Source organism: Styela clava, chromosome 6, assembly GCF_964204865.1.
Source record: "Styela clava chromosome 6, kaStyClav1.hap1.2, whole genome shotgun sequence".
Classification (NCBI taxonomy): domain Eukaryota; kingdom Metazoa; phylum Chordata; class Ascidiacea; order Stolidobranchia; family Styelidae; genus Styela; species Styela clava.
This window is the reverse complement of record NC_135255.1, coordinates 17428865-17445435: the sequence shown is the minus strand read 5'-3', so window position 1 is coordinate 17445435 and position 16571 is coordinate 17428865. Positions and strand designations below refer to the sequence as shown.

The 16571-nt window shown below is 34.7% G+C and overlaps 1 protein-coding gene across 2 annotated transcripts in view; it reads right to left on the bottom strand.

The window, feature by feature from the left end:
• LOC120331829 (stabilin-2-like) overlaps positions 1 to 16571 on the bottom strand; it is a 50898-nt gene that overhangs the window by 5704 nt on the left and 28623 nt on the right. For both annotated transcript variants that reach the window (XM_078113625.1, XM_078113626.1), the window contains 19 exons: positions 16212 to 16354; positions 14977 to 15175; positions 14051 to 14206; positions 13205 to 13421; positions 12437 to 12657; positions 12014 to 12118; positions 10866 to 11050; positions 9825 to 9952; positions 8843 to 9062; positions 7662 to 7816; positions 7168 to 7248; positions 5679 to 5826; positions 5069 to 5206; positions 4114 to 4237; positions 3561 to 3681; positions 2985 to 3102; positions 2166 to 2385; positions 1220 to 1498; positions 378 to 454 (listed from right to left, as the gene is read on the bottom strand). In XM_078113625.1, coding sequence (XP_077969751.1) covers positions 378 to 454; positions 1220 to 1498; positions 2166 to 2385; positions 2985 to 3102; positions 3561 to 3681; positions 4114 to 4237; positions 5069 to 5206; positions 5679 to 5826; positions 7168 to 7248; positions 7662 to 7816; positions 8843 to 9062; positions 9825 to 9952; positions 10866 to 11050; positions 12014 to 12118; positions 12437 to 12657; positions 13205 to 13421; positions 14051 to 14206; positions 14977 to 15175; positions 16212 to 16354 — 3035 coding nt within the window. The remainder of the gene's footprint in view (positions 1 to 377; positions 455 to 1219; positions 1499 to 2165; positions 2386 to 2984; positions 3103 to 3560; positions 3682 to 4113; positions 4238 to 5068; positions 5207 to 5678; positions 5827 to 7167; positions 7249 to 7661; positions 7817 to 8842; positions 9063 to 9824; positions 9953 to 10865; positions 11051 to 12013; positions 12119 to 12436; positions 12658 to 13204; positions 13422 to 14050; positions 14207 to 14976; positions 15176 to 16211; positions 16355 to 16571) is intronic.

Below are 16571 nucleotides of genomic sequence, written 5' to 3'. Positions count from 1 at the left end.
ATGTAAGCTTTTCTAATTTATTTGCCTGTCTAGAGTAATTATGTTAAAACAAAAAGAGATATTGTTACTCAATCATATTTACCCAGTAAATATAATATCGGGTACTCACGTAGTGTATGTACCAGGTTAGGGTTAGGCCATAATTTTATTCCGATTTTCCTCAAGCTTACCGTTTGAACTGAGAATATTTTAGTTCCATTACGATTTTGGGGACTGTCTGTCTGTGTTAGCCAAGTGAATGTACCCTCTGGCACATAGGTTTCAGTCTCTTTACACAACTTGATGTAAAGAGGGCGAACAAAATTACGTACCTCCATATTGGTACATACACTTCTGGAGCACCTAATATTGTACATAGAAACAATTTTATAACTTACTTGCCGATAAAACTCTCTCATATCAACCGATTCACTGATAACATCAAGAACTGTGCCATGACAGACAAAACCATCACCTGTGAAACGGAATTGGGTTGTTTTCAATGATCGAAATTTTTTTTTTTTTCAGAAAGAACTAACATATTATGTAATTTATATAACTATTGCAGTGATGATATATATTCATGCTAATGATATGAAACTGCAATACTGATTGTTCAGCTCGACTCTCATAGAGTGTTTGAGTAATTGATTGAAATTAGATTGAAACGTAATTTACATGGGAAGTCAAAGAAATAGTAATTTATTAATTGTTTAGCATGATTCCGATTCAGGAGTACACCCTCATAAAATTGCATACCACAAAAAAAATCCTGTTAGCTTTGTCTGAAAAAAGTTAAACTGTTTTGTACAACCCTAATTGATAGCCCATTCAACTAATATCTGGCTTCAGATATAGCAGTAGAGCCTAGACTTCCACATGGACATAATGCAACTATCGAGACAGTCAAATCATAAAAAAATTTCTCATTTAATACCGCTTGCTATGAATTCACAAAAAAACACTACAAAGAAGAAAAAGAAACAGCCTTGCAGAATCTAAGATAATGGCACAGTAATAAATAAATAAAGAGTCCTTAAAGTCTTGAAATTTCTCGAAATTGCGAAGGGAATTTATCCATACCATATATTGTTTTAGCCCTCACAGATGTATTAAATGAAATATAAATACTTCAACAATTACTGATCAAAAAACAACAAACCTGGTTAAGATATATTAAGAACCGACTTCATAACAAAATTGAAATTGTAAAGAAACTTCATGGACACCCTGTACTTACCAACATATCCAGTTTTACATGAACATTTTGTAGAAGAAGGTTCTGTTGGTGATGTTGATGGCACATCAAGACAAGTAGCATGTGGAGAGCAATCTCCATTATTAGACGCACAAATTTTTGCTACTTTGCGAGAACATGTTCGGATCCCATCACCTTGGTATCCAGTATTGCATTGACATCTCGATACATTTGCACTTACATACATGCATCGAGCTTGTGGGTGGCATCCTCCTGTTGATGTCTGGCATGGATCATAACCCTCACATACATAACCGTCACCTAGAAACACGAGCTGATTTTAAATTTCTTCTTTGAAATGACACAAGTAACTCAGACCTCCTGAAAAGGTGACTCAAGCTGTATAGAATTTAAAGAATATATGTGTATGGCAAAAATGAATAACAGCTAAAGGCTGCAACAATAGTTTAGTCGAATGTGTCTCGTTTGACAATTTATGTAAATTTCTCTATACAGTATTTTTTTAATTTCAAATTTGGGCGCTCTCGTAGTATTCGAACCAAGATGACGCACAACCTGCTAACCCTAACCTAGTACACATATTATGTTCAGGTTGTGCACCATCTTGGTACGAATACTACGGGTGCAATGAAATTTGTAACAACTTCAGGTCACGTTTTTAAACAAAAAAATGCAATCAATCATGAAACACTGATTCAAAGACATGTCTTCAGAAGAATTAATGTAAAAACCTAAAGAAGCCTGATTTTACAAATAGGAATAAAACTTTTGGTTTCTTCAGTATTGTCTAATCTAAAGACCAAAGCCAGATGAAAATCTGAAATTTTCAGGATATTGTAAAACGAGTGGTAATCAAGCAATACAAAAAAATTGTTGACTGTGCCTCACTCCCAACTTATAAATATACAAGAATTGTCAAAGAATCTAGCCAAATTAAAATAATTAAAAAAAATAAGCCTCCACTCACCAATAAAATTAGGTAAACACTTGCAGACAACTTTATCTCTAACAATTGAACAAATAGCATAAGGAGAACAACCACCGTTATCACTGCTACACATGTCCATAAACACACAAGAATCCGTACCATCCCCCCTGTAGCCAGGTTTGCAAAGGCAGGTGCCAGATTTTACACAATATCCATTTGTATGACAGGGCGGATTACAGATTGTGTCATCTGTCCTTTTCTGGAAAAAAATGTTTAAAAGATAAAATGAAACAATGAAGAAGACAGAACTAACTCGGATTCAAGAATGCTCTGCATCATGGTAAGAGATAATAACACATTACTCTTGCATCACTGATTGTCGTGCCAAGGTTATGATAGGATTTACATAGTTATACTGGGGGGAGGAAAGCCAATAAGATGAATCAATCATATGGCAAACCACGGCCTCTTGTCCGAGTACCAGTCCATGTCGGGTATGCGATTAATTAGCCAGATGTTTGTTTTGGAAGCATAGACTTGATGGTGGAGAAAGCCGCAACCCCCCCCCCCCCCCCCCCCCCCCCCCCCCCCTAAAAGCAGCGAAGGGTCAGGCAATCCTCTCGCACATAACTATTCCTGTTTTTAAATTCAGAAAGTAGTTTATTATTGATTTAATTTAACGAATAACTCCAAGTGACAGAAAGTGTTTTCCTTCACCAAGCATGCCTGTGTCTCTAGAAAGCACTAAGTAGCTAGTTATTTCCATAGCCAACTTGAACTAGTAACTGGGCGAAATACTGCAATGATTTGCCTTAGGATTAAGCAAACCTTGTCAACGGAACTTCTCATCCAATTTACCTGATCACATTTAGGTCCGGTCCAGTTGCTGTCACAGAAACATGTTCCATCCCCGTTGATACCTTCAGCGCATGAACCATGAACTGTGCATTGGCAAGGTAGACAATTTATTCCATATCTAAAAATTGATTACCAAGATAAATCAAATTAAAATTCTTGCAAGTAACAATTATTACAAAAGGCAGGTACCATTGTTTAAGAGTGTCAAAAGCATATCATGGTAACCGGACAAGGGGACGTGGTACATAATAAGCTGTCTTATCGTCCAACCCTCTCTCTCATGATAAATATGAAAATCCTATCCTATTCTATACAAAACTCACGAGAAAAGTAGAGTATGTGAGATTTTGACAATAAAAAAAATTACGATGTATCAAAAAGTCTATAAATATATGTTTTAATCACACCATATTTTAAGCTATGAAGAACAATATGCCTAATGCATTGTAAAATACAAATCTAAGTACCGGTAGTAATAATTAAGTCACATAATAAACGTCATCTTAGTTAACTTCCATAACAATAAAAAGTCAAAATTCTTTCGGTTAAGCATTTTAAAAATAATATCTTACTCACCTTCCTGTGTGGCAGTTTTCACAAGCGTAACCAATGAATCCTTCTTTACAAGTGCAAGTTCCATCTCCAGTTTGACCATCATCACACTCTCCATTGCCACCACAAGGATTCAGAGCCCCTCCTGCCAAGGTTAAAAATTCTCAGATGTATAGTATATCTGCTTCCATGAGGTCCATGTTTGCGGAAAAAATAACTGGCAACTCAATCCCATACTCGACTTGGATTAGTAACTGGACGAGAGGCTGTGATTCGCCATCATTAAGCCACCCTTTCGGTTTTCCTCTCCCCCAGGATAAATAAATAAATCCTATCCTAACCTCGGGTAAGTTTTTTTTAAAATATCAGTGATCTTTTGAACTTTAACTGAAATGCAGAGCCTAGTTGACATTGAGCAATATGGAAAGTCAACATTAAATTTAACAAAACAGGATAAATATGTAAATCCTAATCCTAATTCTACTTGATGTGAAGTATGTGAGCAAAATTAGTTACCGGTACCTCCATATTGGTACACACACTAAATGTGCTCCTGAATTATACGCTAAAAGATTACCTGGGCATGCATGACAATTTGTTCCATAGTGATTCACACAGCAATTGTATGTCACATTATAAGAAGCGCAAGACAAATGACAGCCGGTGACTGTTACTTTACTTGTTGAAAACACTGGAACTCTCTGAAACCAAAAAATATTGTTATATTTACATTAAAGGAACAATAATTGCAGATTAAAACATTTAAAAGTTAAGAATCTAGGAAAGTGCTTTCAAATTGGGGAGAGGGGGAATTTTGCTATTAACAATAAAACTGGTTGTAATTTATAAAAATGTGTTATGTATTCGACTGACCATCTGGTGTATACACTGGTGCACTGGTGTATACACTTCATGGTGAATATTTAGATACAATTGTAGTTAAGTTAGGAATTAAAATTCCATGTCACACCTCAACATTAGTGGAATTGTTTGAAATATCAGGAGGTGTTAACGTTTAAAAGGAGGGTGTAGAGAATGTACTGATTTCATCCACATCTATGCAAGCAATGCAATATTTTCTCTCAACCAACCAAGTTGAAATCATTGCCCAGTAAAGTCAGCAAATCAGGCGCCATGTTCATAAGTACGGAAATGATGGCGAGTTTTTAAGACAATGGTACGTTAGGTTAGAACTCTTGTTCTTTTAACTAACATATTAATATCTGCTCAAAACTCTGACTTTTTATTTCAAATGTTGACAAAATATTGACAGACTTTGATCCAGTGGCAGCCAACGTTCACTCTAAGAGCTTGCTTAGTTGTGCGAAATAGAAGGCCATGTGAGCTCTAAATAAAGGTCTGCGCGGAACATTAGAAAAAATAGAAAAGAAAACCACATTTTAAACAAACATATGATTGTCAATACTTATGCAGTGCACGGCAGAACAAAAGTGCTGCGCGGTACTGTGCAGGGATTCTTGGCAAGCTGCGCAGCTTAGAGGGAACGTTGGTGGCAGCAATCCCCAACTTACACATTCTGTCTTTTCAATTAGCTGTGTCCCTTCTGGACAAAGTGCTTCTCTGCTGCCGATGCAAAGCTTACAGTCTGTAGTTATTGTGACATTTTCTACATCATCACATCGTCCGCCGATAGATGGGGGATCCAACACCTGGAGCAGAAAGGAATTCCAAGTTATTCATTTGGATACTGTGAAACTAATTACTAATCCTTTTTCTATGCTTTTGTTCCGGTTGGTATGTATGCATATAATGCAAGGATAGTATAGCAGTTTCAAAGTCACAAAAGCAAATTTTACTAGAAAAGGTTGAACACACATTACTGGGAAAGGGAAACCTTTATCCTTCAACGAAGGCAGATCAAGCATCACAAAGTTAAAAAATACTTTTCTGCATGAATTTTTAGATTTATTTTCATGCATCAATCATTTTTCAACATTCAATATTGCAGGATATGTATTTTGGGCCGTAATAAAGTGGGCAGATGTGACAAACCAAGACATTTTTGGGCTTTCCAAAATGCAGTTTTTGAACACACCGTAAGGTGTCAGTGGGTTGTGGTGAATGGCAATTTTCTGGGTAAAAAGAGTGAATAAGCATCATATAAAGAAGTTTGTAACTCACTTTATCAATAATATAAACAGCAGCTTTCGTTTCTTGACCATCAGAGGTTTTTATGAAGAAAACATCGAATCCAATAACAGTGGCTGCCCCTTCATTTATAACAATACTACCAGATGGACTGTTACCTGTGCCACAGCTAAGTCGTAAACTGTTGAAATAGAGAAAACAGGATGAAATACTGTTTTCAACCAAAGTACCTTAATTTCAATGCTCTGCGGTGTGGCACATTGTGATTAGTGTTGGGAGTAGGGCTGGGCATTTCGAATCGAATATTCGAATCGAATCGAATAGTAAATTGTTCGAATTGGTTAAGAGCAAATTTTCGAATTGCCGCCATCTTGTTTTACCCTTTTCGCCAATGGTCAAGGTAAATTTCTCGAATTTTTTTTCAATGAAAACATATTTTTTCAACACAATTCTGACATATGACTCTTTTCTGTATTGAGGTATTGATGAAAACTTTTTTTTTTTTATTGTCATTGATGTATTCTATGTTTTCAGTAATTTATGTGTCTGGAGGACCTAAAATGATAAGAAAGTTACATACATTATCATACCTTCCAAGTATTCGAGACTCGATTCGAAAAAATTATTCGATTCGATTCTGAAATCATCAGGTATTCAAAAATGCCCAGCCCTAGTTAGGAGTACGCTTGCCACCACACCTCTGATTCCTCTGTGAGTGTGTCCGAAAGTTCGCATCCCATGTAGGATAGTTATGTGCGAGAGAATTGCTGGACTCCTCCTCTCCGTAGGGTGGTTCACATAACGGCTTTCCCTTACCATCAAGTCCATGCTTCCAAAATAATAACTGGCTAACTAATCCCATACTTGTCATGGACTGGTAACCAGGCGAGAGACCGTAGTTTGCAATATGATTAAGCCTTCTTATCTATTTTCCTCCTTTCCGGGATAAATATGTAAATCCTATTCTAATTATTATGAAAATGTTTGTCATTGCACTTCTGATAGCCCCACATGGGTTTGTGGGTTGAAATTCTGATGTAGATACTTGCGTATCAGATGATAAATCATTGCACTCTTTGCCATACATAGTAAGATGGTTCAATTAACTGCAAATTGCTTACAGCTTAATTCACTATCAATTTCAAACATCTGAAATGAATACCTATTCCCGTACAGGACATGAACTAGTAACCGTAAGAAAAGCTGTGCTTTATTTAATGCAATGCTGTCGCATCATCAACAATAGGTTTCAAAATTTCTAATTCCTTATCTACTACGTATGAAAAGATTGGATTTTTATATTCATCCCAGGGGAAAGTAAAAACAACATCTGATGTGATCATATGGTGGACCATAGCGTAGGAAATCGTATTCCTATGCTTAACATGATACCGCAAAATCAGATATTCAAGTGACTAGGTAGAATCGATGGTACTGTTTGGTAATATATTAGAGTTTTGATAAAAGTAATAATTATCAAATCAAATTCGTCCAAAAGAAAACAAACAAATAGCCATCCTACTCTGAGCCTTGCATTGTCTTCAGTTTTTCTTTCAAATTCACATCAGTCGGTGTGTGAAAACTTTCTCTGACTATATGATATCTACAAAAACAGAAAAATTTATTTTTGTCATCTTGAAGAATAGCTACATGATTTTTTGAACTATTAATACATGGTGAAAAGTTATCCGAACAGGTGCCATGCTCATAAATACCAAATTATAGTGAATGTTCATAACATTGGTCAGTGATGGGATTCAAAATTTGGGAACAGTTTCTTTTGTATCAAATTTACTGGTTTCCCAATTTCAGAAAATGTATGCATGTCTCTACGTAAACTACATTAGCGTGACACGCCGATATAAATTTGACTAAAAATTTATCTAAATTTCAACTGAAAAGACATCGAATTTTGGATGTAAATACAGCAGCCTTGAGATACCATACCGTATAATATATGTGGAGGTAAACAGAGAAACCAGAAAACAAAAAATATAACAAAGTCGTATTACTAACCTAATATATTCCCTGGCATATGTTTGATCACTGATGAATGATCTTAATCGTTGAGCAGGCATGTTTTCAAACGCATCGTTCGTTGGTAAAAATAAAGTTAGTGGATTGTGGATTGGATTTTGCAACAGTGGAAGATCACCAGATGTTTGCAGGAGCTGCGAAATAAAAGAACTTTTTTGAAACTGATATTGTCCAAAGTTTTGAATATTTCCAACAATACATTTTAAACTAAAATAGGTAGTATATCTATTAATGATATTTTGAGTATACATATTTGTGAGCTTTCATTGGATTATAGCCAAAATCTTTAGATTAAATGAGATATAAATGTGAAAACTGAGATAATGAAAACGAGAGAGCTGTGCTCAAATATGTGAACATGTCACAAGGTGTCGCTATTTTTTATTCTGACACATAAAAAAGGAACCTCTAAGTCCACAGAAATTTTCAAAATAAGTAAAAGTAATAGTCTTCTGGCTAAAAAATCAATCTTTAACCACTGAAAATTTCAAAGCAATTGGTCCACTATTCGAAGAGAAAAGCGATTTCATCATGACGAAAGAGAATAATAATAACAAGAACAACAACATAATATTGAAACGATCGTTATGTACACTGACGTGCCCAATTATACAATTTAGCTATTTTGTTTAGAAGCTTGTTTAGAACTCAGAAATTTGAGGCCAGTCATTAGAAATTTTGTGTCATTGGCATTGTCCTATTGCTAATTCTAACAAATACTTTAAATATAACGGTGGGTATAATCAGGATCTGGCTACAATCAATCATTTTAGATTAGAAAAATAACATAAGCAAAGAAATGTTTTCTCATGAAAAATGAATCAGATTTTCCGAAAATGTTTTCTTGTTTCACTATTCAACGTTTGGGCGGTGCTTATTCAAGTTTTTTCTCAAAATAAGCAGTCAATGATATTTAAAGATATGTAATGTGAGCTATTAGAATGGATGATGTTTTTTCTGTTCAGCATCACCTACCCATTTTATTACACTACTGGTGAAGTGGAGACATGGTATTTGAACCCAAGATGTGTTAACACAGTTAATTCCAACACTTCTGCCACTAGGCTTTGCATTAGGCTTCATCTTTGCCACTTACTTTAGCAAAAAGCGCATATTAAAACTAAGGAATATAAATCTTACCAAAATATTTTATTACTTACCGTTGCCACCCATTTGAATCCACTATCCAATAAGAGCTTTGTATTCTTATATAATGGATTTTCTGTATCCGATGTATTTTGAATATAAGGTTGTAAAAATTGTGGCATTTTACGCAGTGTATCATTTGTATTCGTTACTCTTGAAACTGATTTTGGAACCAAGGGAGAAGAGATTTTATACAAATTTCCATTCCAAAATTTTATTGGATCACCAAGAACACTGAAAGAAATAATTTTATTATTACATTTTTGGGAGTCAATTACAAGAAAACAAGGGTTGCGCATTGTAATAAGGATTAGAAATATGCTTGTCATCACAATTCTGGTTACCGTGCATGGCTTCGCAGGTTCGAATCCCGTTGGAGATAATTATGTGCAAACAAAAATTGTTAGTATCCGTTATTATCAGTTTTGCTGTCCTCAAATTTACTTCTGTAATGTTTCGTTTGACTGATGCCAGACTTCCTTGGAATATATTTAACTAACAATATGTATAGTTTATGTGATATTCATATTTTTTGAGGAAGTCTCACCTTTGAGAAACGAATCATTACAGAAATACATTTGAAACACTGTGCAGTGAGGCTTCTAAATATCTTAGAATGATTACCATTGCTTCTTGCAATGTACACATATGTATCCACCAATGAAAATTCATAGGAGAAGGATAAATAATTGGTCTTGTATAATACAAATTATTGCAACATATATTTATTAATATTCATTTTTAATTATAAGAGCGTTGTTTGAATAACTTTGTATGTTTATTTATGATTTCTGTTGATATATAGGGTGTCCAGAAAATCTTAAAATTATTAAAATTGCAAAGGGGATTTATCCATACCATATATTGTTTTGGCCCCCAAGATAGACCTGGTTAAGATATATTGAGAACTGACTTCAAAACAAAATTGAAATTGTGAAGGATTTTATTTATTGCTTGTTCTTAGTTTGAATAACGAATTCAACTTCTGAATGATACCTGATGTTCCCATTAATCATCAACCCAGAATCTGTTTGAGAAATATCCAAAATATCTCCGGCAAAAGTTCGAAGTTGTGTAACTTCAGTCAGATTGATGACACATCCCGTGATATGGTTCAAGTAAATCTATAAAAAGAGAGGAATTACAGAATCTCTTCATGGGAATTGTTACTCTGAGACAGGGGTGGGCAACATATGGCCCGGCAAGATTTTGCCCGGCCGGCTGACTGTATCCAGCCACACTCCGCAATGTGGTCCGTCGCATCGTTCTTGAAAGTCACCGATCGCTTTACTCTCACCGCACTGACAGTGCGAGCTGGTGAAATAAAAAATTGCCTTAGTGAACAAACAATTGCGTTAGCACACTTGTTAAATAAACAATATACGATCAAAGCAGAGAGAGTTCCCCACTACTGTTATCAGTTATATTTTGATTCTAAATATAAATAGATTTCAGAAATTAGATTTTATCTTAAGTTTTATTAACCATGGAATATCCAAAAAAACGTAAGGTTGACAGTGAGTGTCGAGCATTTAACAAAGATTGGATATCGAAGCATTTTTGTAATAATCCGGCACGTCGAGGACTTCATTTCCCACGTCTGGCCCGTCGACTAGAAAAGTTGCCCACCCCTTCTCTAAGAGCTATTGTGTCCCGGAATTTAAGATATTTTATTTTTCACATGGACCCCATTCAGGCCTTAGGTTCTTTACAAGCAGCCACTGGAATCTTAGAAGAAAAAGAAGCGAAGCTCGTTTTTACCGCAGCACTCAAAAAAATTCAAAAAACTGATCGTGGCACGAAAAGTGTTAAAGTGGGGTTAGAGAATATCTCAATGTTTTTTTTTTACTCACACTCATGTATTAACACAATGCATGATTAATTTTTCACCTATAAACGTAAAAGAAAAAGAGCACAAATCACCATAATGTAAAAAAACTACCGTAATGATCATTCTTTAGGCAAACCATAAAATCTATTCCAACTGTTAGGGTTATAAATATCAATAAAAGTTTGAAGATACACATTTTATCTTACTTGAGTCGCACTTTCTTCATAACTCAACCAATTAGAAGGGAGTCGCATCATGTCGTCTTGTGTTGGAAGAAACACATTGAGTGGCCCATCACTGTTGAGTGTATGAGGAACCAAGGAAGCAAAACTATCCATGAGTGTGAACCACTCAAACTCTGGTCGTCCAGATATGTATGAGAATATTGTGCCTGAAAAGCGAATTTAAATTAACAAAAATATCAAAGTAATAAATATATATGCCAGTGTTTCATGGTAAAATGCAGATGTTCCCAAACTGATGATACTTTTACATCCAGATAGGAGAAGTTGATTTTAATGGCTGCCTGTTCGTATGACTCCCTCCTGTCTATACCAAACTAATTTATTAATTTTTATTATTTTTTATTATTACGATGACTGTTATTTTATTTTGGTTGCTGAAAAAATAAATCTTCCTCTCTCTCTCTCTATCAATCTATCTATCTGTAATGTGGATTTCGGTGCTTTGAATTTAGTAACATTAAATTATATATATATAAATGATAGTTCAGCGACTGTATATGACTGTTAGAGCATTATGCTTAACATGAGAAATACGATTGCCATTGCACCTCTAAATACGAGTTTGAATCCTGTGGAGAATAATTGTGTACCATGGGAATTCCATAATCTTGTTGGCTTTCCTCTCCCCAGATAAAAAGGAAATTCCTATCTTATCTTTGAACAATGTGATATATGTGCACTTTTTTTGCATATAAACCATAGTTTGGCGGGACTTCAGGGTTGAATCAGTGGAGTCCAGGGGTTCTACAAATTCCCATTCAAATCCGAGAATCTATGGTAATATATTGTTCGACTGTGATGAAATACCCATTAGGATTTGCCATTCAAGTTCTTTCGTTTTGCTAGTTTCAAGTTTTTTGCTCTATGTATTTTTACTTTATACAATTCAGGCAATAAAAAACAATTTAACTATTGCACATGGCTCCTTCAACCTCATTGGGGTTCCCCAACACCAAAAGTTTTGAGAACCAATGATTTAAACATTAACAATAACAGTGCCCCAATACATATTCAGGCTGTTGTTTGAGAATGCACTTTCCAGTGTCACAACCATGCATTTGAACGCCAAAATCACAATATTTACACAATAAAGTGCTCATTCCACTCACCAGTACAATTTATGCCGTTTCCCACATAATCAATCTTACATGTACAAGATCTGATTCCAGGTCCTGTAGTTTTACAAACTGCATTCTCACTACAGCCTCCATTGTCTATAAAAAAAGTGTAAAACTTTTCTCATAGTCTTTTCCTATAAATAAACATACTTCTCAAGGATTTTATAATAATTCCATAATTTGATATTCATATGTATAATTTCAAAACATGCACATACGTTTGGCAAAAACTAATATGAATGCTATTACAGTATTATTTGTGGTTTACAAAAAATACTATAAGTGTGGACTTGAATATTTTAGATTTATAAATAAAGTGATTTTTTCAATATGCTTTAAAATATTCCCATATTCAATCCAAATATTTGGATTGAAATTAGCCTGAGTTCACAACACCAAGTGCTTAAAATATACCTTTCTTGCACAAATCCAATGGACTACAAGATTTTCCATCTCCTTCATAACCTTCATTGCAGACACAGTTTGACATATTTGCTCCAATTTGAAGGCAAATTGCGTTATCATCGCATGTTAAAGCAAATCCATACAAGCAGGGATTGACTGGTCTACAGTAAGTTCCATCACCTTCATAGTTTTCTTTGCAGATGCACTGATGTATACCGGGCTTAACAAGTCTGTAAAATAGCATAAAAATTACTTAAGGAAGTAGATATGGAATGTTTTTGACATACCGATAGTTACGATTTGGTATAATATCTATTGTACTGAACAGTAGTAAAATGAACTGATCTCTGGACAAAGCTAAAAGCATCACTGAAATCCCCAGAGCGGTGCTCCAGAAGTGTGTGTACCTATATGAAGGTAACAAATTTTGTTTACCTACTTTACATCAAGTTGTGTAAAGGGACTGAAACCTATGGGCAGGGGGTACAGTATATTCATTTGGCTTCACAGACAATCCCCGAACTTTTAATAGAACTAGAATAAGGAAAATCAGAATAAAATTATGGTCTAACCCTAACCTAGTACACATACTACGGGGGCATCCCAGAGCTACTAGGATCATATAGACTTATAGTGGTTTATTATGCACCCCATAAATGCCAGGGGAACTACACTAGAAGCAAATCATTTCGAAGACTCAATCTTGAAGACTCACAATTAGAGAAACAGCTATGAGGCAGTGAATTCTGGAATTGACATATTCAAAATTATACTTACTGACAGAAAGCACTTTGGTGACATCCAGTTTCGATTTTTGGATCTTTGCAGGGATTAATCACATTACAATTAGTACCATCCCCTTCATAACCAGCAATGCATTCACATTTTGTGCCAGATCCAACCAGTAAAGGAACACAGTTTGCAGCACTATGACAAGTGTTGTTGCAAGTATTGTTTTTGTTTGCCTCTTGGTCACAAAATTGACCACGGAAATCTGTGCCATTAAAATCACAAGACGTGAAGTAATCATCACTACTTTGTTTGGTTTCTACATCAAATTCATATTTTTTTTATGCAAGAAATTCATGCTATAATACATGTAATTGATATTATTTCTTTTATTATCACATTGTTTTCAGTATTCCATGGCTAAATTGAATAAAATAAAAAATAATGCATCGCTTGTGAAGGTTTCGTGAAAAAGAATTAAACACTCGAGCATACAAGAATCAGTAAAAACTGTTGAGTGCATGAGTGATATTCTAGACATAAAAAGTCATCAAACATGTTTGAAGCAAATAAGATTATCTACAAATATATCTACCGGTATATTTTATTAACAGGCCATAAAATTATTGCTTTCGATGCAGAAATTCTGTAAACAACTAATACAGTATCATTCTCTTAACAAACTGTATCAAGGATGATCTACTTTAGTCATTTTCCCCATGACGTTTAAGGTTACCAATTGATAATTGAAACTAGATGCTTTCCTAATAGTGACTTAAAATAACATCAATCTTGAATCAAAATTTTTCTTGAAATATATTCCTTGAATATATAAGTAAAATATTCAAGTAATCTATAAATTTTTAAGGTACCGGTAAGTAAAATAATACTCACCAAGTTCGCATGTGCAAGACCCATCGCCGTTAATACCATCGTTACATATTCCATTAACACATTTGCATTCTTGATCACAATTTCTGCCAAATCTTCCTCCAGCACAAGTCTCACATGCCAGACCAGAATATTTCGAATCACTGCATGTGCAACTTCCTTATGATATGAAATATAAGTGCACAATATAAATTGGGTTTTTCGAGACAGGCTACTTATCTTCCTATGATTTTGCGGGCATGGAACCATATATATGAGCAATTCAAGAGTCTTCCTGCATACTGACACAAATTTCTTTACCGTTTGATCTAACCAAGGTTAGTTTAATTACTATATATCCTCTCTTATAAGCCGAGTTAAAAATAAAAAAGAGTTACCAAACTAAGATGTCCCGAACTGTAGAGTTGACTTATATTTGAAGTTTTACAAAATTCACAGTTTAGGTCTGTTTTAAATATACAGTATGTCTGTATAGTTGAATTATGTATGTCTGAGCAAGTCTGAGCTTAGTCAGACGAAACACTACAAAAATATTTTTTGCTCGGTGTGCAACAAGACCATCGAATCACTTACAATACACAATTTCTGGATCTACTGAAGTATGCGCCCCAAGATGGCGCACCACCTGAACTCAGGTTGTGTACCAGGTTAGGGTTCAGGTTATGCGACATTCTGGTGCGCATACTTCAGGAGTACCCAATTTCTTTTATTTCGACACATTGCAGAAATACAAAAACACTACACGCAAAAATATATCAGATAGAAAATCTTGAAACTTGATAACAGAAGCCTGTGCTAGCTTATCAAAAACATTAACTGATGTAAGATTATTATTAAATCTGTCATTTATAATACTCAAAATTAAGCTTTTGAAATCATATTCACATTGAAAAATGTGAGCAATAAAGCAAGGACTTTTTATCACACACCATTTCCTTTCATTGAATCCCAGCATTTTCCTCTTCCAAAACATATGTTGCCAATTCCTCCCGGGCAAGGATCACAACCGTCTCCAAAGAAACCATCACAACATTTCGGAATGCGAATTGGTTCAACACAATTCATCTGGCAACCCACACTGCCTTTGATGGCACCGCTTCCAGTTTTGTGATGGTACATACAGTGGCTCTGAAAGAGTTGTTGATTACCATAAAATATGCTGCTAAATCAGGGGTGAGCAAGGTTTCAGGACCAGGGCCAACAATTCTGTCTACCTAGACTGACGGGCCATGTAAGTGTGGCGTGAAAAAAGTTACAATCTATGAACAATAATGTTACAAAAGTGGGAACAATAAGCCTCATGCCAGAACTAAATTTTATCATAATCTCAACAAATTCCTTGAGCTTTTATTCAGCTAAAACATTAAAATTTGATTTCAGTCAAGTTGTGGCAACATCAGGCGGGCCAGATTGAATTACCCAACAGGCCGGATTGGGCCAGCGGGCCGTAGTTTGCCCCACGGGCCGTAGATTGTTCATGTCAGTGCTAGATTCTTGTCATAAAATACAAAAAATGGTTTAGGAATCATAAAATTGAATTTTCTGCAAAATTTCTGCAGAAATTAATATAAATTCAATTTGTATGTTAGTTATATTATGATTGGTATTTGGTCAAATTAATGAAACTTATTGATGAAAATACAAAATAGATCGAAAATTTGAATTCAATTTGGCTTGAAAGAATACATAATATGAGCTGCAATACTTACAAAGCAATAATGTCTATTGTCAACTGATTTTGGTAACAATAAATTATCGAAGATCATTTAATTTAGCATATAACAGTTAACATTTTGAAAAAAATCTGAATGTTTACTTCAATTTATCAAATAGTACGATAAAAGGCACAAGCAGAATATTTTAAGTCTGGAATAAATATTTATTTTCCAGCTTATAACATACTCAAACTGCACTAGATGAGATGGCTTTTTCAGGATATGAAATAATTATGAAAATTTAATCTTGTCCATAAAGCTGTCAAATTGTGACAAAAACAGCTTATGAGATACCTAAACAATAGAGAGAGGGACCAGATAAGAAACCTTGGTTCGCCACCATCATATTGGCTGTCTTCTTTGAAAAATATTTACGCTTATTATCTTTTTAAAAAAGCTGCAAAATTCAAAAATATGATGAAATATTTTCAAGCTTTTTCAACACCAACCGTTGAAATTAACATAGCATTAACTGGACATCGATTTGGATATGAACAAGGAAGACAAATTGTTTGAGTGTTATGAAATGATGATCCATCACATCTTGTCTTCACTGCTGTCAAAAGCTTCTCTGACAATCCATGAATTATACCTAAATAAAAAATAAAAAATTCAAATCCATCCAGAGAAAAAATTTAGAGCCTCAACATGAAATTGTTTTGAGAAAATTAGTAAACATATATTTTGATTTTCGAAGCCATCCAACATTTTATTGACTTTTGTGAACATGGCTTTGAACTTTGATTATGAAACCAGTGAACAAAGCATCTGTTTTTTTATCTTTACTTTTTCAAATGTTTGCCCCTTTG